Here is a 25,345-nt window from a genome sequence, read left to right as displayed (position 1 = left end):
TACACACAAAAGTGTTTATTTTTCATTGTGTTACAGGTGTAAGGTAGGTAGGACGCTGCTTGGTTTTTCAGTATACTACTGACTAAGGACCTTTTCACTCTTATACCTACATAGGTATACATATTAAGATAAATGATTGTCTCACCTCTACATAAATTTTTAACTTATAACTGCTTATTTAAGTGCCTTCATCTGTTTGGGAAAACTGCCACCTATCTAATTATCACAATAATTGTGAAGGGGGCAATTTGAACCAATGACCATTTCATTACTTCACAAATGTAAATAGCTGACTTGGTAAATACCAACCAATAAAATGTTATCTGGAGCCAAAAGTAGTTGTTACATTAGATAACTAACAAGGGAATATGGTAACTGCAAAATTTTCATTTAGTAACAAAATCAAACTGACTTATGGGGTGAACAGTTAAGTATTTTTGTTTATTCGCCCTAGGCCTAAGTCATGGAGTGAATGCTGGGGCACAGTAGTACGAAAAATAAATAATTTTCCCAGTTTATATGTTGATGCACATTTTATCAAGAAACTACATATAAGTGTTATTAAAAAAGTGGGCCAGTGATTATAAATAGTAAGTAAGCAGTAGCTCATTGGTCCTTTGAAAGCCATTAACTTTTTACTTTGGACAGCAGCATACCTTTTACTTCTAGCGTCTTTATATTAATGGAAAAACATGGGTAATCTGCAAGGTGCAGTCACTCTTTTACAAATTGACTCCAGAGTTAGAAAACTAGGATAACTGCATTTTCAATAAACAAATTAAGATCATTAGCAGATTTCTTTGTTCTAAATTACATTCCACATTTAGTTGAAGTTAAACACTTTTATTTTCTAAAAGTTTATGAGAGACAAATGTAAAGGTTTATATAATTAGGTTGTAGTAAATGATTTGGTTAGTATTTTAATGTATGTTTTTGATGCATACATTTGATTCAAGTTTATTTTGGGTCCAATGAAAAAAAAAATTACAAATGCCATTCTAGAAATGTGATAAATTTAACACCTTACCATTGCTGAAAATAATACACCGAGGGTAATTATAGTGCTGAAGGTGCACATTATCTGATCAGCATCTGTCAAGCATGCGGTTCAGTCTCATATTTAGAAGTGAGTTCCTGGATCAAGTCCTTACGCAACGAGAACTATTATTTACTCCCCCCAGGAAGTGTTCCTGAATTAGAAGATCTCCCATGTTTTTTTCAAAGCATATTAACAGAATAAAGGTAAAGGATGAAGCTCACACCTGCGGTTTAGTCAGGTGTTTCAGTTCCGTTTCTAAAACACTTTAGACATTTGTTAAATAAAAGTAAAACTAAATGCAAAACTTTTGGTTTGGATAGAGTGGTGTACAACAACTATAAGGTTTTAATTGCTGTCCATGTCCCCAGTTGGGAAACTTATTATCTCAAATTGTCCTGATCACCAATCTTAGCAAGAATAAAAATGAGGACCAGTCAAAAACTAACAAAAGAGAAAATCTTTCAATGGAGACAATTCTTCCTATGACAACTGTATAACAAGGAAAAGGATTTCCTCTCACTTCCTATTTAATAATTGCAGTGAAGTGAAATCCCCCTAATAAGAAACAGATGTCAAAAAAACTGTCAACAGTTACAATAAGTTTCTAAGTGGAAGGCGGGACTTTCAAGGCATCAATAGCAATCATTTCTTTTAAAATCACATTTTTTATCACATTCAATACACCTAAAAATTTGTTTGTTTAAAAGAAAGATATTCAAACTTATATCATAATTATTAACAATGAGACATGACCAAACCATTTTTTATGTATATTGAATAAATTATGTGTTTTTAAAACAAATTATTGGTATTGAATCCTTGAAAGTTCCACCCTCCCTTTGAATATTGTTATTCTCTACCTTCTTCCATATTAGTTGGAATGTTTTTGAGAAGGTTTGGGATTATCTGTTCTACTAATAGTACTGTTTATTGTATACCCCTTTAATAGTATAATATATACCAGGGGGCCCCAACCCCCGGTCCGCGAAATCACAGAGACAAGCGGTGTTCTGTGGCTCTGGCTGATGCACCACCCAAGCAGGGTCCTTCTCCTGACCCGCTGGGAGGTCCACCAGCCAGAGCCGCAGACCATGGGGTTGATTTATCACGCGGATGCATGTAAGCTCCCCGATGTCCGCAGCGTAATACTGCGAGCCAGGGCTGAGTACTAGTGCAGTCGCCTGCCGGATTACAGCATTGATAAATGGGCAGTGGGGATGAGAAGTGGATTCAGGAGGACCTGTTAAGTTCTGTCAATTAGCCCACACCAGTCACTGTTCCGTGAGCATCTACAGTCCATTACAGGTCAGTTTGAATCTTTAGTGCTTGATCTTTTTTTGGGTAAGTGCTACATTTTTATGTTAAATTTAATGTGTTTCATTATACTAATTCACAAAATATGTGTAAATGTAAAAAAATGTGACCAAGCATTTTGGATCTGATTTAAATGTAATTCTAGTTTGGCTTTAGAGATACAGATCTTTTCAATTTAAAGCATGTTAAGGAATATGCCAAAAAAAAACCCTCTTTGCCTATTACTTCTTATAATTTCTTTTTTATATGTACACACATATAAATGCATACATACATATATGCATGTATGTACAAAAATGAGTGCACATGAAGTAAAACAAACAATATACAAATAAAAATAAAAACATACCTGAATGAGGATCCTTCTCTGCAAAAGTGGCTGGCGCGTTTTTCAACTGACAGAACACAGTTCACGCGTGCATAGTGAGTCCACATTGGCGCACAACAATGCGCATCAAACAACTTTAAAGTTGTTTAAATAAGACAATTGTGCTGTTTTTAGCCTTTCAACAATTCATAGAAAGGAAATACTTTAAAAAATCACAATTGGCTTGTTAAATTGTAGGGCTGTTGGATCGCCCAAGGTTAAAAGATCCTAGGAGATCACATAAAAACAAAAAAATAAACTACAAAAAATTTTTTAAAATAAACATTTTTTCTAAACGGTCACATTGTCACGGTGACAAAATAAAAAAAAATTTCACAAACAACAAACACATGTAAACCCACACTTCCATAGAAAGCCAAAATAGTTCACAAATGGCCCAAGAAAAATTGCATTCAAAAAATACTTACCAAACCAATATGCAATTTGGTCCTATCAAGTGTGGAAAACTGGATTAGAAAATATTTATTCATAACAAACATTTAAAGGTGGTGTTAAAGACATAATATTGCAATGCAACAATATGGCTACAAACACAATAACATAGCATTAACATTGACTTCTTAATTGCAAAATAGGCATTGAAACATTCAAAGTTTAAAAAACAAAAGCAGCTATTGTGCTAAATGGTAAGCAAAGTATAAAATGTAGCAACATAGATTAGGATAACACACCAAACAAGAGCATCCCCCCTCCTGCTCCAAGAAAAAAATAAAAAGACGGGAAAAAGCTAGGTAGACAACACCCTTATATATGCTAATCTTTATGCGCATAGCTGCTACAAATTTGCCTGTAATTTGGATGTGAGCAGTTTGGCATTTTTTTTGTCAGTTGGACATTCCATAATCATTTATTGATATGATCCTTTAGATTTGTACACCAGTGAACAGCTATCTAATAAAAAATAAATTAAAACAAAGTAGAGGAGGAGGCTTTAATGTTAAAGTAATTTGTTAAATGTGTGTGTTTAGTGTAACTTTAAAACTTATATTTTTTTACAGGTTATCCAACAATGAAAGCATGACTCCCATGGCTGCATTCATGACATGAGCACAGCTGTGGGACTACTGACAATGTGGCATCCCCAGGCACCAGGGGTTAAATGACAAGGCTCCATGGTTGACTGAGCAAAGGAGATTCCTGATGATGCTTGAGGCGTCATCAGGGTTTCCCCTGTTCATCCATTCAGCACTAGTTGAATGGGGAGCCTTATCCACATTTAACCCCTAGTGTGTGGGGATACCACACTGTCAGTAGACAGGCCACACTATACCAAATACTCCATCATTATTGGTGTTTGGATATTGGGATGAGGCAAGCTCAGCTGCAATACCTAAATCAGTTCGTACATGGGTCACTATGTGTCTTTTGGCTGCTAGACGAGTTATTATGAAAAACTGGGCGCAATCCCAATCACTTACTGTGGAACAAGTAATCTCCTCTTTGAAGGTTTTATTTCACAGAGAAATGCTAGAAGCAAAAATATAAGGCGATGATTATACGACTTGTTTCCTACAGCAGTATATATTTCTAGTTTACGCTTTTAATGATACCGAAAGGAATGTTTTTCTTGATTCTTTTATATATTCAATGTGGTACATTACTAACATATCCAGTTGATTTTGTGGAGGTATCTATGTTTTATTTACCAGAAGGTTTATAAGTGAGTGTCCCCCCCCCCCCCCCCGTTGCTGTTGTTATTATTTTCCTTTTACTTATTGTTATTGTTCTATATGTTTGCTATTCTGTGTTGTGTGCAAAACTTCAATAAAAAGAATTAAAAAAAAAAAAAAACAGTCCATGTAGTCCAAGCCTAAAAAACAAGAACACACATATATATATTTATAAATATATATATCTTTTCATATTTTTTTACTATATTTATATGTATTTATATATTTATCATAGATATCTATACATGTATGTGTGTGTATATATATATATATATATATAAATACATATATACATAGATAGATATATATCTATAGAAGCAAAGAAGAACGTGGGTGGATGATATAGTCTGCTGGCAAAAGCGAGGTCTCGCCTGCCAGAGTTCTCAGGGATTTATCAACAGGCGGATCTTCGGGTTAGGCATCTTAAGCATTTAATCATTCGCCTATGTAAACAGCTGAAATCAGTTAACTGTTATCAGTTCTGAACCTGAAGATATTAGGTCATTTAAAAATATGCTTATTTATGAGCTAAAATATATTATTATTATACAGTATTTATATAGCGCCATCATATTACGCAGCGCTGTACAGAGTCCATAGTTGTGTCACTAACTGTCCCTCAAAGGAGCTCACAATCTAATGTCCCTACTATAGTCATATGTCATTAATGTAGTCTAGGTCAATTTTAGGGGGAAGCCAATGAACCTAACTGCATGTTTTTGGGATGTGGGAGGAAACCGGAGTACCCGGAAGAAAACCCACGCAGACACGGGGAGAACCTGCAAACTCCATGCAGATAGTGTCCTGGCTAGGATTCGAACCTAGGACCTAGCGCTGCAAAGGCCAGAGTGCTAACCCCTGAGCCACCGTGCTGCCCAAATATAAAATATATGTTAGAAACATTTGAACACATCATACATTTTTGTTTAGAGCTAACTGGAAGATGTGTGCCATTTGAAAGAATTATTTTTTAGGGAAAGATTGACTTTTAATGCAAGCTCGCTTGTGTCAAGCTTCCGGAGATGTGCGCCTCGAAGCGTACGATCATTTCAGTTGATAAATGTCGGGAGAATATGCCAGCGTATTCTCAGCTGCTGAAAATCCATTGATAAATAGGTTTGCAAGCGAGCAAGCAAACTTCCAATTTTGCTTGATGAATCTGGCTCCCCATCTCCCATATGGATCGCAGGCTCAGTCCAGAGACACAACCCGCCCACTGTCCCATTGCAGACTCAGATCTGCGATGGAATAGTTGGTGGATTCTGGCATTATGATGTCACTCGGGAAAGTTTCATCCCCTTTGAATGGCACAGGACTCTGGACCGTGCATGAGCATAGATTCAATGGTCCACAAGCTGCAAAAGGTTGGGGACCACTAATATATACCATGTCAAGATAGAACAATATGTAGAATTATTCCATGCATATTTGTAGGCTTGCTGGCCTTGGATGACCGCTATCATTTTTGGTGTATCAATGTGAGGTTCAAATGTTCCTGTTCCCTTGGGTTAGAAGCACCCATGGCATTAAAAGCAAATTTAAATATGCCATAAATAAGCCAAACCCTTTTTTGTCAGGTTGCACAGAATAAAACAGTGCAAGTAAAAGCTTATCCATCATTATCTATACATAAGCACTTGTGACTTACATGTTGAAGATTTTATGTCAGTCATGCTACAAAAGAACATCCTGTGCTTTACATCATGACAATGTTCATCACCTCACAGGTCAATGTTATGTGCTTTCCTGTCAGGTTTAGAACAAGCAGACATCCAGATACACTAGGAAAACAGCTGCTGTCAGTTAAATGATGTATTCATCTAATGGAGCCAGATGCAGTCCCTTAATCATCACTCAAGCAAATCAGACCTTTTTCAGGCCAAAATCAGAGTATGTTAATTGTGACTTTTACTGGCTACTTTATAAAACTGGACTGGAGTCACACATAGATTCCTTTAATCACTTTCCTATTGTTTTTGTTACACTGAGCATAACATTTTGACATTATTATGCTCTAGCATATGTTTACAGTGAGAGTCCTTACAAATGTCCTGGTCCTAGCAAGAGTCATTTAAACTACCCCTATTTACAGTAGGGATCATTGCAAACTCACTGTAAGTATGGATGAAAATGTGTTCATGTGTTCTGCGATGTGAGCTGGACTATAAATTTAAAATGTTCACAAATTATAGGATGGAGCCATTGTTAAAGTTTATGTGGCTGACTTATTAAAGCTCTCCAAGACTGGAGAAAATAGACTATAACGAGAGAACCTGGGATGATCCAGCAAACCTGAAATAGATCTGGTCCAGGATTGAAAACATTTGCCAGCTAACATTTTCCAATCCATTCCAGGTTTGCTTGATCATGTAGGTTCACCTACAGGCCCTAAAAAATGTCACATGCATATTTCCCATGCACTAATCATAGAGATAAACTGAATAAAACCAGGCTGCATATATTCAGTACAGCAATCAGCCACCTTTGAATATAAAGATTGTTTCAGGCAATAGACATTTGTACCTGCATTATTCTATGTCCATTATCATTTTCACAAAAGGAGTCAGCAATGACAGCTAACATATTTGCCTCATGACTAATTTTCTTTGAAAATATATTCATGTAGACAGGTCCTTTTGGTTTCATAATAACATGTGCTAAAAAGAAATATAACAGTAAGAAAAATGCAAACATAAACTAAAAAGTTAAATATTCATTTTGAAAGACATGCTCCAGAAACCGACGGTGTAAATGTAGAGCTTGATTTACTAAAGTGCAATGTACAAGAGCTAGAGAAATTTAAATACATGTTTTTATGGCAATATTTTAGGAATTTACCAGGAAAATTTCCAAGGGTTTAGAAACTTTTTCTTATCGTATGTATTTCTCTTTAATGTGGGTAAGAACATGGCAGGCATTTTACATTATGAAACTGTTCAGCAAGGAAACCAAAATCAGATATGATATGATTCATGCTGAAATGCAGAGCTCCCATTTTCCTTAGTTGTCGGATCAGTTTACTTACAACAAAATATAATGATTTTATAACTTTATTTAGTCTTGTTTGTTGTAAAATGTTATACATTTATTCAGGAATTGCTACAAACTTAAATCTTCCGTTTATTAAAGAAAAATCTCATAACAAACAAAACATTTTAGTAAGTTCATCATCACCTGGCAAATTTTTGGGAATACAGCTTGGCAGTTTCTGGTGTTTTTCCAAATGTTTTATTGCATTTCAGAAAGTGTTCAGATTTTTTAAAGCAGTGCATTGTGTGCAGATTCTCTGTCTTAGTTTGACAGTCAGTCAGTAAGTATGATTTTGAAATAAACTTTTTCTTTTGTTTTGAGAAAGCAGTACAGGGATAGAATCTAGGACAAGTTTTCATTTTTAAATATGTTCCTATTGGAGACATTTTCCCTTGTCTACCTCAAGGAAGTGATAAGAAAAGTTTCCACTGGGAAAAACAAGCAAAGAAAAAAAACATGTTTTTGGTAGTGCTAGTAATGATTGTAAACTGTTTTGCTTTCCTGTGCCAGTGACAGATAGTGAGTCCCAGACAGAAATAAAGAATCACCTGACAGAAATGTACCTTTTGTACTTTTTCTACTCTATCCTAAATTAAAAAAAGAAATGTCTGGAGCTGGGATTTAAGTTCATGAGCATAAAGTATTATACTGCTCCTTTTCTTTTTTTATCTACTGTGGATAAAACATTAGTTTTAAACTAGTAAGGCAATGATTTTCCTCCATTTTTATTCCATGGAATATTAAAAAAAGTGGTCCAATATACAACAGATAAAATGTATATACTCAAGTATAAGCCAAGATTTATTTCCTCAAAATGCTGTTAGAAAAAGGATCTCAGTGTATACTTTGGTCCTGTATATTAAAAAAAAAATAACAGACTCTCACTATCTGAGACATTATTAGAGTTTGTTACACACTGTACATATCCTTGGTGCCCAAGGATAATACACAAAAGATCATTTAAAAACAACCCATCATAACCATTTCAAAAGTTCAAAATGTTTTAACCTGTAAGGCAGGGTGAATTTTATTGGTTTCACCTTATAAGGATGTATTTTCTAATGGTACATTTATTGGCATTTCTATTGAATACTACACATATACACGAGGGGGTGCTGAGAAGTTCCTGGCTTTGCCCAGAAAGACGAGATCCAGAGTTATGAAAAAACACATTTATTCAACATATTCCCCCCTGAGACTGATGCACTTGGTATAGCGTAGTTGCAGCTTTTCTAGATCGTTTAAATAAAAATCGTTTGGTTGGGCCGCAAACAAGCCCCCAGCAGCATCTTTGAAGTCAGAAATGTCCTCAAAATGCCCCTTCAGGTGTTTCTTCAAATTCAGGAACAGACAATAGTCTGAAGGGGCCAAGTCAGGTGAGTAGGGGGGATGGTGGACCAATAGGAAACCCAGGGTGTTCAATTTAGCAGCCACAGTGTTGGACAAGTGTGCAGGTGCATTGTTCTGCAAAAAAAGGATCCCTTTGGTCAACTTTCCACGGCGTTTCCTCTTAATTGCCTCCTTCAGCTGGTCCAGGAGGTTAGCATAATACTGTCCTGTCATACTAGAGGCCTGAGGTAGGTAGTCCACCAACAGAATACCGTCTTTGTCCCAGAAAACAAATGCCATAACCTTTTTGCCCGATTTCAAGGGTCAGAACTTCTTAGTCCCCTGGGTCCCGCTGTGGCACCATTCCTTTGACTGGTCCTTGGTGTCAGAATCATAGATGTGGAGGCAGGTTTCATCCTCAGTCACTAACCTAGCCAAAAAGTCCTGTGCAGCTTCAAAATAGGCCAAAACGGCTTTGGATGCTTCAACTCGTTCCTTCTTCTGATCACTGTTCAAACATTTCGGCTGAAACTTCGCTGAAAGCTTGGCATGTCTAGGATAATGCTGATAACAAACCCAACATGCTTCTGTGAGATGTCAAGTATCTGGGCTATCTTTTTTGTGGATATTCACTGGTCCTCAATAATAAGCTCATGGACAGCATTCCAGGTTATCGGGTCAGTTGAGGTTGGGTGGCGCCCACTGCATGGCTCATCTTCAATGGTGAAATGCCCAGTCTTGAAACGAGATATCCAGGTTTTGACAGTGCTGTAGGAAGGACACTTCTCCCTCAGTGTTTGTGACATCCCAGTGTGAATGTCCTTTGCTGACTATCCCTGGAGAAAGAAAAACATCATGATGGCCCATCACAGCTTCTCATTAAAAGTTTTAAGAATCGCAAAGACCTGATATTTACATAGTTACATACTAAGATATTGGGCTGTCATATGCCCCCACACACATTTTTCTATTTCATCTGGAATGGGGCAAAGCCAGGAACTTCTCAGCACCCCTTCGTATATATAGCTCATGTTAATGTTATGTTTATGTTGTATATAATGGTATATACCCACCAGCCATAAATACATGAATACTAATTACAGCAAAGTGCCACTATTAGGAGTGGTGGGTGCTCAAAAAAATTATTGCAATGAGAAAAAGCAAATTTCTCGAATTGAAGTGGCAGGAACTTAAGCAAATGAACTTTGCAAGTGCATTAGTGGTGTTGCTGTCCAAGGTACTAACAACATGCAATAAAAAAAATATGTCATTACATCTTTATATACTGAATGTTTTGCTCTCACATCCAGGACAATGGCAGTCCTTGAGAACACAATAGTGATTCTCATGACAGTATATTCTGTTACATAAAATCAGCTTTAAATAGAAGTTGTTTCTGCAAAAGCATTTTTGTCATCAATTGCTGTAGTAAACAACACCAGTTACTAGAATATGTTTATAAAAGGGGGGGTACAAGAAGTATGAGTAATAGGAATGGTAATTTGCTTGTATACATGATTTGCAGTTACAGGCAAATATATAACATGCACAGAAAATATATCACAAATGACTTTATCTTCCTGCTGTAGTTTATAAAAAAAAAAAAAAAAAAAAAACAATCTTCCATAACCTTATGAGAGCTAAATGATTTGACAAATTCTGAAGCATATCCTCTTGCTACATCTGTTGTGGTAAAATTGACTAATTTATTAGTAACACAATTTCCTATGTCTTATGAAGACAAGTTTCTGGAAAAAGTGATTAACCTAGGGTACGACTTGAAAAGTCATTGCAGCTCATTTCAAAGCTGGCATTTTGTCACAATACTTTGATTGTTTGTACAAACATCTAAATAAGAAGGTTGCTATTTTGTATAGCATTGCCAGTAATCCTCTGCGTGTGTTAGCTCATTACAAATCCCGTAAGAAGAATGACGGCAATGATTTTGTACATCTAGTGCAGGGTTTCCCAAAGTTTTTAGCACTGAATTTGAAATAACTTTTAGGGATTCAGGGAACCCCTTCTATAATTACTGTATCCACAGCTCACAGTACATTAAGGTGGTGATCAGTAGGAAGAATGCTTCTTACTTTGCTAGCCAGTGGGATGAATGTCACCCTTACAGATAGTCACTTAAAGCAGACCTAAACAAAAAAGTTTACCCTAAACAAAAGGGTAGACAACTTGATGAACCTTTTTTTCAGTGGCGGAAAAAATGCAGATCTCACGCATGTGCATATATATTGTTGACACTTTTATTATTCATGTTAACAATGTAACAGTGTAACAGTGTGTTGAATATATTTAAATTATATTTTTATGCAACTACTACTTTATCATTTGAATCTATTCAGTTTCACAATGCAAACCTTTGAAATTTGGTCTGTGCACCTTACACATTTATGTTTCAATTGATATGTAACTACTGCTCTATCAATCTGATTTCATTTAGCATCCTAATGCAAGCCAGTAATACCCCTAAGGAAGCCTAATTATTGGGCGAAATACATCGGGTCACATAAAAAAAGATAGCTGCAACCTTTATCTTGGACGCTTTACTTGATATCTTTTCACTTATTGATTTAAAACAATCTGGGCAAAATGTGCGTCCCAGATACATGACTTTGCACTAGAAGTTCAGGGTTTAGTGAGCAATAATTATATTCTACTATGTATTCATTTTTTTGTTTTGATTGAACATAATACAGAGTAAATGGTTTTGATTTTTTGCCAAAAAAAAACTCTGTTCTCTATGTATAATATTTTCTTCTATATTTACTAGTGGTTGGCATAATGATATATACCAATGTGGATGGAGTAACTCCAAAAACCACAAATCAACTTCTGGAGAAACCCTGGTTTTAGAAACACTAAGCTAGAGGGACCTTATGTTGAAATCTATGAGCAATCTGAAATACCTAAGAAGTTAGGCTATCATAACAAGATATGTGATAATAGTAGGAGAAGAGAGTAGGTTGTATTTGCAAATTTGCCTGATTTACTATGATTTACTTTATTGTGTAATATGCAGTTATTTTATTATTGCTTTGGAAATACTAGTTTTTTTTTATATTAAAAAAACAAAAATACCTCCTTGTATCTGTTGTTCCAGCAACCTTTATTGAATGTGCAGCAGACCTTAAATAGTAGATTGAAAGAGTAGCCTTCGTTGAAATTGGACATAGAAAATAATACAAATAGCCATTCAAGCAGGCTTTTTAAGAGACAATTGTGTGTAGTGTAAATTATGTTATTGCAACCAATCAGCATTCAATTTTAGTGACATGAATTTAGTAAACTGAAAACTGATTGGATGCTATGATTTTTTTTAGTACTTTACATCATTTCTTTCTTGACTGTCATTTGAAATATAATACCTTGGTGCATCATTTAATCTTGCCTTTAGATAAATATCTTGGTCCTTTGGATTAATATTTTTAAATAATATAGCAATTAAGGGAGTAAAGCAGGCGGGGGGAGGGAACTGGTGACTAGAAGTTTTTATCCAGTGTTCCATATAGGAAATATTCAAACTCTTTAAAGTAAATATTAATCCATATTATTGTGCAGAATGGACTGAAAGTGCTTTTCAGTTTTCCTAAGTTAATATTTTCTACCTGTAATATATTAAAAAAAAAAAATTTTCTGTTTAGTAATTGAACAAAATAGCCTAAACATTTTGAACATATCTAAATGTTCAAGCTATTGATGACTGCGCTTTGTTTAATTGTCTGTCTCATGCTTTTTTTTTTTCTATTAGCGTAACACCTGGCGCCGCCAGGTCTTTTGGCTTAGCTCCTGTCTTCTGAATGATCATGATTAGTATCTACTCTTTTTATTCACTAACCACCTTCAAGTGTTCTTGGGATGGTGCCATCTGGTCCAGGGATGTTGTTGTAAGCTTCATCTTAATGGTTGTACTTTTTATATTTGTAGCTAAAACTCTTTTTGTGACAGTTATGAAGCTTTTACTTGTTAACATATTTTTAAATTGCCCCAAAAGAGTTTTAAGTTACAGTCTAACACACTTTTATATTCATTAAGCCAAAATATGGGATGTTTCATTTCATATTAGATCTCCACTCATATCCAACAATGATGCACATCTTGCACTCACTGATGAGTAAAAAAAGGCCATAATAGCCACACTGTTTTTTTATATAGAATGGAATTTTTTCTCCTCTTACACCGATCAAAGCAAACTTATCATAATACTAGAATCAATGACTAAGGGAAAATAACTTCAGAATTTTTTTCTTCATTTTTAAGTTTAACCTTGAATAAATTAACTTTTTTTCTCTACATCAGTTAGTTTGAATAAAAATGTGTTATCACTCTGATTAAATTGTTCGTGTAAAATTAATATTTACTTAAACTGATTTAGCTTTCACTATTACAACAGCCCTATAACTTTGTTTCTTAAATTGATCAGATCTTTATTCTACCAGCATGTTCAGTCAATGATAACTGTATCAATCTCTGGGGTGGGCTTTGTGGTAGCCATCTCTCTTCTGGCATACCTAGCATTCCGCACATGCTGAGCAGATGTTTCCTTGGAGAAATCTGAAATTACCATTAGTATTACTACTAATGCTGGGGTAATGTGATTAGATAACTGCTTGAACAGTCTTGTATCTGCAAAAGTGAGTAAGTCTGATAAACATTTGGGATCCTTCAGCTGAATACTCAGATACTACCTCCCTTATACACACCAACCCCAAAACTTGATCTTTATTGAACTTTTTTTTTGGGGGGGGGTTGTATTATAAAATTCTGCTGTTGATAACAGAAAATCATCTAGGATTAACAAAGTAACTTCCGTGCTAATATACTACATAGGATTTTATCTATTTGTATGGATGGTAAAACCAAGTCTATAGTATATCCTTACATACCCAGATCACTGTCTGTCTGCAGCTTACAGGCCAGTAGTGTAGAAAAAAAGTGCACAGAGGGTATAATTTTGACCACTGCTTTTGCGGACCTGGTGAACCTCCCCTTTTTACACAAAATCTTGGAATGATACAATCACAGTAACTTGTTTCCCCTGTTCATTATATAATGGTTGCATGATATAACCTGAAATTTCATCTATGTTTTCTTGTATCTGTAAGTGGCTCAGTAATTGTGGCATCTAGGTTGTTGAGTGTTGTTGTTATATATATGTATTCACAGAATAATTGCTAAAAAAAACAACTTTCCTCTAATTTACACTAATGAGAATACATTTTTTAGAAACTGAGAAGGCTATTTATCAAAGACAAAAACCATTGCTTGTCATTGCCAGTGGGAAGCTATTAGCATGTATTCTTTTTTGGCTTTCTGGCATACATTATTTTAAGTGTGACTTACTGAAAACAGGATAATGAGACAAAGGTCTGAATAAATAGGCAATTCTAAGTCAAATGTGTGTTTCTAAGAAAGAACAATTTACAAAATAAGACTCCTAATAGCCAAGTGTTACAAAAACAATCATCTCCAGAGCTAAATTTATTTTAATTATAAAGTAAGGTTTTTTAGAGGCCTTTGTATCAGTCATAAGAAAATCAAATCAATCAAAATCAAAAAAGATGTGCATTTTCTGTACTTTAAAACATTGGTAATGAGAAAGAGTTTTTAAAATCCCTGGAAAAATCATGTATCCCTAAATGATATATGGAAGTATGTTACTAAAAATAATTTTGAATTAAAACATTAGCTTTACCTAAAATTATCAGCATTTGTACATCCACCTGTCCTTGTTACTCTCACATCATTACATCATGTCATCTCTTCATAAAATGCACCAGAAGCTGCTTTATTTCCAGTGGCTCACATCAAATTTCCAGGCTAACATCTACTTGGTTGAAACACTATGGGTGGTGTTTGTTTTAGCGCCACATTGTATATATACATTTAATCTGAGAGGTTGTTAGGTAGACAGCTTTTAGGCATACATACTTGGAACATTTTTGCCTTCAGGGTCTAGTATTCTGCAGTTCTTTGACAGTAACGGAATATCATATTTCCTGTATCCCTGGTATTCTAACTAAAATTCTTATGTAAAGGGTACTAGGGTTTATGTATATAAATTAGAGAAAAAGAAGAAGAAGGGGGTTTTTGTTTGGCTAGAAAGTCATATATTTATAATTTTGTATTCAAAAAGACAATCTTCATACATAATTACATGGTTTCTTTATAATTACATTCATGGCCCATTAAACCATCATGGGGTTCGGATGTCATTTCTATACATAAAATAGTTGCATAGAAAGTATTTGACTGTGTCTGCTTACTAAAGTTCTTATATCCGACACGTTTTGCTTTGCTTGGCTTCCTCAGGGGTAATGCTTATGGAACACGGTTGTTGTGTAGAGGCTTCTCATAGGGCCATATAGAATTGGTATGTCTCTTAGGCTGTGCTTATTGAGTAGTAATACAATACGATATATGTAGTTTAGAATAGTACTTGATTAATTCCTGGTGGTAGTGGAATGACGACTGGGCCTCTTTGGAGGAATTCTGTGTGAAACACAGGTAGGTATGATGATAGTGAATTGATAGTTTCCTCTGTATAATGAACTACCCTTTTTACAGGCGGTCACAGGAAAGGTGTCCCAGAGACAATCTGGGACATAGAGCTCTCAAGCAGTCAGGGCAACACAGGGCAACATTTTTTTTGCCAAGAAAGGTAACTACTTTTAAAACTGTGTATTTATTTATTGAAATTAGCCTGTTAACCTAACTTTATATCAACATGTGATAATTGATTGAATTACCAATAAACATTTAACATTACAACCTGCAACCAATGAACTGCTCATCCTGTCTAAAAAAAATACTGTAGTTGTGATACATTTAAAAAATCCAATATTCATTTGAGGTTCATGTCATCCATTGTAGTCATGTTTTCAGGTCATGTGTGTGTAACAGTGGGGTGGGACTTCACTGTCCTGCATTATGGTTTTGTGATAGACAATCCTCTTCTATAAGAAATACCAGGAAGAGAACTCCACTCTCGGACTGTGGGAGTCAGGGTAATTTAGGATAAACAAGGATATTGGCAACCACTGAGATTTAGCACATAAGGCAGTCAACTGCACAAAACAAATGCCAGGATAAAAATAGAGCCACCCAGCCAGAGGCTCAATCTCTTAAGTGAGTCTAAAGGCAAAATTTTCATGTTTGACTGGAGTGTACCTGTAAGTAAAATCTCCCAGTTCTGCCAAGCATAATGGTTTGAATGGATGCTCTGCCTAGAATATACATCTGGTGGTGCTGCTGAAGTAAGATATGACCTTATCAGGATAAAGCATATGTGTGTATGAGCTGTCAGAAGCTTACCCAGAAAATCAGGATGATTCAACAACCAAACAGCTGGATCACACCACAAATCACAATGCTTCCGTTTTACAGAGAAAACAGAGCCTATCCGGAAAAAAATAACACCATTATTGATTCGCATGAAATATCTTCCCAAGTACTTTTTCTTTTCCTACGTAATAGAAATGTTAACGTTTTATAAACACAGAAGCATAAATGTAAATTTGCAGATGAGTACGCAGCCCACAATAAACATTTTTCTAAAAGCCCACACCTTTGATACATTTACTTCTAGTACTAGCAGCAATAATCTTTTCCATTCCCAGCCACCCAAAGCATGTTATTAAAACCATCCATCAATGAAATTTGTATTTTTATTTTCTGTTTTTACACTAGTAGCCCCCCAGACTCGAAAACACTGCATATACATTTTCCAAAATAACAAAATTTCAGCCTGAAGGCACTCATTTCATCAGAGCAGCTTTTCTAGGCTTGTTTTTGCCAACAAGGTGGATGAGACTATTTCAGTTCTAGGAAAAAAGTCTAAGTGTACTTGTGTTTTGTAAAAGGCACCAGTTCCTGCAGGGGATGTTTTTTTAATACAGTTTTCTCCAGTAGATTAAATGTATTTCCTACTATATTACCCAGAGTAACAACTGACACATTACGAGGAAGGAAGTAATAGCACCATGCAACAATTCCTTAGCTGCATGTTTCACAGAAATGAACATGTTCTAGAGAGTGACAAATGGGAACAATATTATATTTTGACACTTTTTTTTCCAAAAGGTCAGAAGTATCACTTGAAGAATAGCCTTTAAATATTGTTATACAACTTGTTCATTCTTATGGAAGAATAATGTGTTTTCTGCCTATTAGCACTGATTTGATATGAACTCATGGTGACACTTTTCATTATTGTTCTATTGTGACTTATATTCATAATGTCTAAATGTATAACCAAGAAAAGAGACTGCTAGAAATGTAATTAAACAGATTACTCTATTATGTTGTAATGTGCTTTAACATAATCTGTATATAAATGTGTATAAATGAACAAAACAAAAACATGCCTAAAACAGAGCTAAAGATAAAAATGCAAAAATTACAAGCATGTGGATTCTTTATTGCAGAAGAGATCCAGCATACCTGGAATGCATCTGGTCCAGCATTAAAATATTTGACAACTAATAGCAAGTGCTTTATACGAAATCCATTCCTGATTTGCTGAATCACTGGGTTCTCTCATAGTAGTCTATCTTCTCCAGTCTTGGAGAGTTTTAATAACACCCAACTACATCTGGTTTACTGCTTAGATAAAAGAAAATATTTTAGTAAATTCCCAATATAAAAAATACCCCCACATTTTAGCCCCCATATTTGTAGAATATAAACATGTAAAAATGCAATCCTTATACTACTACAGGTAGTCTCCGGGTTACATACGAGATAGGAACTAGTAAGAACGGGTACATTTTAATATATCCAATGAGGACAGATGTTTGTCTCAACATATTATTAGATAGCATGGTGTCAGTTACTGTGTAAAATCCTCACTGTGAGGTAATCAAAAACAAGGCAAAAAAAAAGAACATTTATGGAGCCTGGACATTCATTAAACTGCTGGAGCAAGCTGTGCTTTGATACGCAAAAAGAAACAACTGCAGAGTTTGTCTTGGTCAATAAAGAGTTACAAGAGGTTGCAGAAGAGCTCAGTTCTTAAGATCACCCACAACCTCAGCTGTGTTTAGCAAAAGATTTCTTCTGCAAGACATGCAAACCTCCCCCCTGCCCCCCATCAAGCCTTTGTCATGCACACGAGCGAGCAGGGAAGCCCCGTTCGTATCAGGAGTCATCCATATGTTGGATGTCCTTAACTCGGGGACTACCTGTATATTATATGCAACCAAATATCTTTAAATAGTTTCAGCTCTAGTTTCAGATAGTTCCTTATCTGCTGAATTGAACTCATAGTTATTAGCAAACTTCCATCTCCCAGCTTCCAGTTCCACAAAGCATTTAGTAGTACGATCATAGAGTCACTGGTTGATGACATAAATAAATACGGAGCTCAGGAAAGCAGTAAAATCTTGATAATAATTCTGATCCTTTCCCACTAACCATACTCATAGGAACCTAACAGACTTGTCCAGGAACCTACCAATGTAAACATGCTCTGTGTCTAAAGGTGTAAGATCCTGCACCTACAATGTAATATCATAACAAGCAAAAAAAAAAAAGAATTGTCCATGTTTTAGGAAGCAGTTGATGTACAATAAAACTTTTCAGGAGGTTATGGTAGCAGTAGTAGAAGACTACTTCTGCAGGGAGGTTTACCATCCCTGAAACATTTGGTTACCTTGTTTGATTAAAACAAGGATAGTTTATTCAGTAAATTATGTATTTTTACCATGCTGTATTCTTGCATAGGAAGTATTGGTATCTATAAAGGCATCTATAAAATCATGGACAAGCAAAGATTTTCTCGAAATTGTATTGACACTAATTTGTCTATGTAGGAGCAGTATATATTAAAGCAGTGAAGATAATATTCAAAAAACATTCTCTGCAGGCAAAAAAACAACCCGTCTTTGACATTTATTGATAATGTTGTTTATTCATTACAGAATTTCAAATGAACATTCTCCAAAGCTCCAGATCCGTAGTCACAGTTACTTGAGAGCAGTGAGTGAAGTTTCCATTAACAGGAGCATGGACAGCCTAGACCCATCCACCCTTCTTACATCTCCTAAATTCCGCTCTAGAAATGAGAGCTACATGAGAGCCATGAGCACAATCAGTCAGGTGAGTTGTTCCACTGTTTTTGTTCCCTTGCTCTGACTATGTCTATTTACATATCTTAAACAAAATTAAAGGCACTTAAACATGAGTGTTCTTGATACTGATATGAATGTTTTGTATACCTTTTATTTTTGCAGGTTAGTGAAATGGAAGTCAATGGTCAGTTTGAATCTGTCTGTGAATCTGTATTCAGTGAACTAGAATCCCAGGCAGTAGAGGCTCTGGATCTTCCAATGCCGGGTTGCTTTCGAATGAGAAGCCACAGCTATGTTCGAGCAATTGAGAAAGGATGTTCTCAAGACGATGACAGTATAATTCTTAGACCATCATCACCTCCACGCACAACCACTACAGTAAGGACAATCCAGAGCAGCACTGGTTAGTAGAGTTTTATTTCATTTATTATAAAATACTGAAGAACTCACACTGTCTGGACCCAAACTGACCACTGAGCTCAGAATTAAAGTTTGCAAGTTTTAAACTTTTAGAGTGTATCTGTTATATAAAGAAAAAATAGCCAACAATAAGCCATGTACCTGATAAAAAAGAAAAAAATTACTTACCTCTCCTGCTGCCTGCTCCAACTCCAACACAACAGAAATCCCTAGCTGAAGTCTTCTCAAGCCAAAAAATCTATGTGTTATGACTTTATGTGTCCCCTGCTACAATAATTGGTTACTTCCATAAATCTCCATCTCACTACTCTGTTCTGTAGTGATGTAGGGGTTGGCAAGAGAAACCACTAATTACCTTGTGACCATAGAAAATTGACACAAATGAAATTATCCACTTCAGAAGAAACTATTACTCTTATTATTATATATTATTATATTTTATATATTTTATATTTCTTATTATTTTTTATATATATTTCTTAATATTATATATTATTGTTATTATTATATATATTATGAATGATATATAAAGTACCAATATCTTCCATGGAACTGTGCGTCAGAAAATGCATAGTACAGATAATCACACAAACAATGAGAGAGATACAGATAATTTAACAGCTAACAGGTAAATATCATCTTTCTCATATATTGGTACATGGTTTATTTAGAGTTTTCAGTTATGTGACAGGGCCACTTTAAGGTGGAACTATTAATGAAATGTACCCCTAATTTATTTAGTACAACACCATTTATGTTTCAATTTTGTAAACAATAATTGCCTTTTTCTTCCTATGAAAAAAGAGTTGCATCAATGTCCTATGGCATACTTTGTTGGATGAAATATCTTAAACGCAATACTGCTTTGAAAACCAAGAAACCGTGGCTATATTAATTCAATATGTTATCCTTTTTTTAATGTAACTAGAAATCTGATTGGTCACTGCGGGCAGTTATTTTTCTTTTGTTCTTGCTGGTATCATGCAGAGAATGTAAAGCAATTTGATGTACCGTATGAGATCATTTGTCTAATGCCTGGCCAACTCACACCAGTCATTTTTTGGGTAGGCAGAAGTTATGAAAATGCGCAGTATATGTTCTGATTAGCTGAAACAATAAAACTGCTAAAATACACCAAGTATTATCATTGGTATTACAAAGACACAAGGGAGGCAAAGGATCTGATGCTAATGGCTTAGTTCCAAATACCACAGCAAACCTTCAGAGTCCATACCACAATGATTTACAGTTGTCAATGCAATGGGACCTACACAAAATTAGGCAGATGTTTTAATGTTTTGGCTGATCAGTGTGTAGAATTAAAAAACATTGCCTTACTTGCTGTAATGAATTTGGATTAAAAAAACTTGAACTGCGCCCTTTGGACAGTAGTGCATATGGTGAATATTAAGGAGGGAATTTCTGATTTCTCTACACACTTATCATGGATTATTAAATAGTTCTGCTGACCACCTTTAGAATTATGAACATAATTGGTATGCATTTTTGAATCTCAGTGGAACTAATAGACGATTCCTGTTAAAATTGTTGTTGGCTTGCTTGCAGATCCTGTTCTTTGAATCTTGGCTAACTATTACCTGTGCATTTTTTGGATTTGATTAGATAACGTTTTTCCAGTGTTCTGAAAGATATCTCTGTAAGAGATCATTTTGATGTCAGTATGTGTATGATGAAGAGCAATTATCATATGTGTTGTTTTGTCTGACATCTGGTAATGTCTTATAAAATTTAATTGAGGTCCCATAGATGTTCATTTGTATTGCTGTACATGTATAATACAAACTATTAACAAAAGCTTGAATGCTAAACATAGCAATCGTTTATTATTTTTGCAAAAATAACTTTAACATGTATACAAGATTGATGTTAAAAGAGAACCCTTAGGTCCTATTAGTTATGATATCTTTCATGTAATAATCTGAGTTTAAAAATCAGCAATATTAGGTTGATAGCATTCTTTGTTTTATATATATGTCAATATATATGTACCTCCCTCTATTTGATTTCATTTTTGTAATTATTTTGTCCTTTAAGAAAATGTTTTCTTCCTTTCAGTGGAAGAAATGTTTATGAATTATCCATAATTAATGAGAGTCTGAATCAGGAAATTCTCTCATTTGCATTCCCTTAATCATAAAATGATGAAGGCGAGGGCATGCCATGCCAGAAACATTCATCGTGGAGTTTAAAACAGATGTTGTTTTGGAATGCACACATTCTGGTAGAGGGTATGAATGATGCTCCCAATTCTTAGAATAGCTTATCATTATATAATAGCGGGAGACGTGCTCAGTGCTCCTATTAGTCTAAATCTTTTCTATAGACAGGGTTTTTGTGCAGAACATTTAGACTGCTGTAGAAAAATGCAAATATAGTAAAAAGCCAAATCTAGCATTGATCAAACAATAAGATGATTTAGAGTTGTTTAAAAACAACCACCTTAAAACAAAATTGGCCTTGATTGCTCATGTTATCAATTTCTTGCCAATTCAGAAACCAAGTTTAAGCTACAATTTAGGATAGAAAGCATAGAAGCAAAATTGACAATTCTAACAGCAATCAAGTTCATAAATGAACACAAACAATGTATAGAAGCAAAGTGGTGGATAGAATGCCTGTAGTAGTAGAAGTGGGAAGTAGAATAGCTATAGAATAGTAGACTAGAATACTAGAATAGTCAAGCATTGAATTGCATTGCATTGTCAAGCTTGAATTTGTGAAGTTAATTTCCAAAGATAATACTTATAATTTTTGGTAATCATCATAAACTGCTTTGGGAATTTGACTTTTTGTTCTCTTTATGGTTGGGTTTTTAACAAAGGCATCAATATGTCAAATGTGAAGGCGATGGGAATATACAAAATTTGTTTTAAAATGTGGTTTATGGTGTATTAGATTTGACTGGATTAGGGAACGCTTGAGTCTAGGGAGGTAACAGTGTGTGATAATTATAAGGATTGATTGTGTTTGGTATAGAGGTGCAAGAATAAAAAAACTTTAGGAGGTGATTTTGCATGCAGAATAGCTCCTTATTAATAGCAAGGTTTCGGCAGCTGGTTGTTGAAAGAACCAAACTGTTGTGAAAAAAGATAGAAAAGGCTGCCAGTACTCCATGGATTTGTCTAAAGCCCTACCAAATCACAATACCTCTCCTCACCTTTTCATTTTCATTTAAAGAATCAGCCCTGGGTTAAGGGGCGCGAGGTATTCAGTGCAATACACAGGAAAAATATACTGCATACCATGGATCATGTTGAAATGTCTCAATGTTTTATATAAAGGATCACACCATAGTACTATGTTTGGAACACAAATTTCCATGTTTCCATTGTTTTGGTCAGAAATTAGTTGAGCACATTTCACACTGCAAATTAGTATTTTTTAGGGAAAGATATCTGTATATCTATGTATTTATCCAATACATAGCTAGATTCAAATCTGGTTTTAATGTGAATATATTATACACAAACATTTTGTAAAAAAAAAAACAATTGAAGCTAAGAATGTTCAGTTTTTTACATATATATTACAGTAAGCATAAATGCACAATTTAGTCTTAAAAAAATAATTTTATCTTTGTTTTTATTAATCCAAAATTAACCTCTAATTTTCACATGTTGCGATGGTAAAGAAAAATAACTTTGTTACCTATTGCTTTGTTTTATTAATTAGATTACATATTAATTACAGAACTTACTTGATGCTTATAGCTTATACCAAGTATTTGTGTTAGGGTTAGCATTAAGGTATGGGTTATGGCTGTGATCTATGTTTGTTATCCACTATAAAATTTCATGTTCTCCTCTATCGCCATTTATGCACAGGAACAGGTCCAGCATGGACTATATAAAGCCTTTTTCACCCCTTGCTATGACCAAAACCCACTTTGTTTCACCTTCTTTTATATCTCATTTACATTTTTCTGAATGGTGAAATTCTCCTCACTTAATAAAAAATTGTATTTGCTCACCACAAGAATACACAAGTACGGTTGAATTCACATGAGGGAATTTTTTTGTCTGTCTGTTTTGTAATTCTACGCTGAATGTTCAGTGGACAAGGTACTCATGGTAGTGAGCATGACATATTCTGCTAACTATTCTCTCCTAATGTTGGCAATCTCCCTATTAGTGCATATATATGTGCATTGCAGCAACAGACTGCCCTCTCCTAGTGTACTGCATTAGTTGCATTTACAAATACTATAACAGTTCTTACTGAATATTTAGCTGCATGAATATGTGATTTTTATATCTGCCTGGTGTTTAGCTATAACTGAACTTACTTACATTATATGCATTTGGATTTACAGTTATTACAACCATTATTGGGATCAGGGATGATTTCGTTCCCAGCTACATTGGCAACAGCCTGGATTTGGTGTATATGTTTTAGATATATTGCTAATATTTTAGGTAAAAAAGCAAAATAAGTAGAATTTCCACTGGCAAGTTGAACAGGATGTCACAGTGACCTAAAATTTCACAATTCTGTTTAATGTTCTTGGAATGGAATCGGGCATCAGTTAATGGCTTCACTTTTATTGTTGTGTGGGTGTGATTGGATTCCTTAAAAGTGTTTTGCTGTAATTGAAAATCATACCCTCAATTTTTTCTGGTAATATGTGATAGACAATGAACTCGTATGAGGTTGTGATAACCTTTAAAGCTATTTAGGCTTTCTAGACTAATGTTTCATGTAATCAGTAATACATATAAATTGATTAGAATAATATTTTACATGCCAAGGGTTATGATTAAAACTCTTATGGCTATCATTTCCTTTTGTGAAAAGTCTTTTATTGGAGTGAAAAAAGAAAACGGTGAATCTGAAAGAGGTACAGACATCTTTACTAAAAATTAAACGAAGAATAATCTTTGTTGTATCCATTAGGCACATTTAGAAATAGTCCACATCTCCAACTGTGTGATTTGAACCTTAAAAAAAAATACCTAAAACACCAAAATGGCAATAATTTATTGATATGTATATATGAAATCTGATCAAGGTTGTTCTCATTTTCTACTATATTCCAGTAGATACCTGGCTGAGCTTCTACTTCTAGGATTTTCATACCCTGGGATTTTTCTTTTTTTTATATTATTTGCCATTCACTGTTGAAATATTCTGAAATGCTATCATGAGCATAATTATTAGTTAGAGTTCCAAATTTAATAAATGTATGGGGGATTTTTACACTTTTTCTGCCAATGAGACACAGTGGGAAGTGAATAGAAATCTCTTTAAAGTGAGGCGAAATCAAAGACAAAGTTTTGGGTCAAGATGCAAGGTGTAACCATTTGTGGCATCATTTTACAAGGGTCTTGATTCTCAGATCATGAGCCTTGGTTTTTGGACCCAAGGAAGGACTTGTTGCCTAATCTGTTTGCCCATAAACCATGGACTAAGGCTGGGGACACTAAAGTAACTCTTGAACCTGTTGGCCTTGTGTTATAGTTAGTCACCTAGTGCAGACTCCACAGGAACTTCTGCTACTTCAGTCAGCTATGAATATTGATAATGAATATGTCCTGTGCCACTATCATGTTTGTTGTTTTTTCCATCTCCTGAGATGACCTATGTATCCAATTCTGCACTGTGCATGTGCAAGATCAGAAGCCACATCATCATTGGGTGGTGCAAAAAAGCATGAAACCCATCACGTGATGTTGCTATGTGCATGCTTAAGGTCAGTTTTAGGGTATTTTGATTTATTAAGATGCAGGGTTTACCTTCAATGACTGACATTGTGATGAAAAAGAGGGAAGAGAGGAACCTAGAAGAAAAAATACTTTAAAGCTTGGTAAAAAAGTAGAAAGATCAGTTTATGAGTCAGGCAAGGTACAAGCCTTTCTCTCTGTACATCAGAACAAAAATCTCTTCACAGTGGCAGAGCTAAGTGTAGCACATGTCCAGTGGGCTCAGGCTGCAGATAATAGTAAAAGTAAGTCAGTTTAATCATTCCAGGTACTTACTTTTAAACAGGATTTTGTTCTTTAAGTATTAAGTCTGCTTGAAGTGGTTGGAATTCCATAGGAGTGATCCTCTCAGTGAT

At 35.0% G+C, this 25,345-nt stretch overlaps 1 protein-coding gene across 5 annotated transcripts in view; it reads left to right on the top strand.

Moving 5' to 3' along the window:
• DLGAP1 (DLG associated protein 1) overlaps window positions 1-25,345 on the top strand; it is a 303,658-nt gene that overhangs the window by 185,346 nt on the left and 92,967 nt on the right. For all 5 annotated transcript variants that reach the window (XM_072411376.1, XM_072411375.1, XM_072411379.1 and 2 more), the window contains 2 exons: window positions 18,700-18,877; window positions 19,012-19,252. In XM_072411376.1, the coding sequence (XP_072267477.1) occupies window positions 18,700-18,877; window positions 19,012-19,252 (419 nt within the window). The remainder of the gene's footprint in view (window positions 1-18,699; window positions 18,878-19,011; window positions 19,253-25,345) is intronic.

Source organism: Pyxicephalus adspersus, chromosome 5 (assembly GCF_032062135.1).
Source record: "Pyxicephalus adspersus chromosome 5, UCB_Pads_2.0, whole genome shotgun sequence".
In the NCBI taxonomy this organism is placed as follows: domain Eukaryota; kingdom Metazoa; phylum Chordata; class Amphibia; order Anura; family Pyxicephalidae; genus Pyxicephalus; species Pyxicephalus adspersus.
The sequence above is the reverse complement of the archived record's forward strand: the minus strand, read 5'-3'. Positions and strand labels throughout refer to the sequence as shown.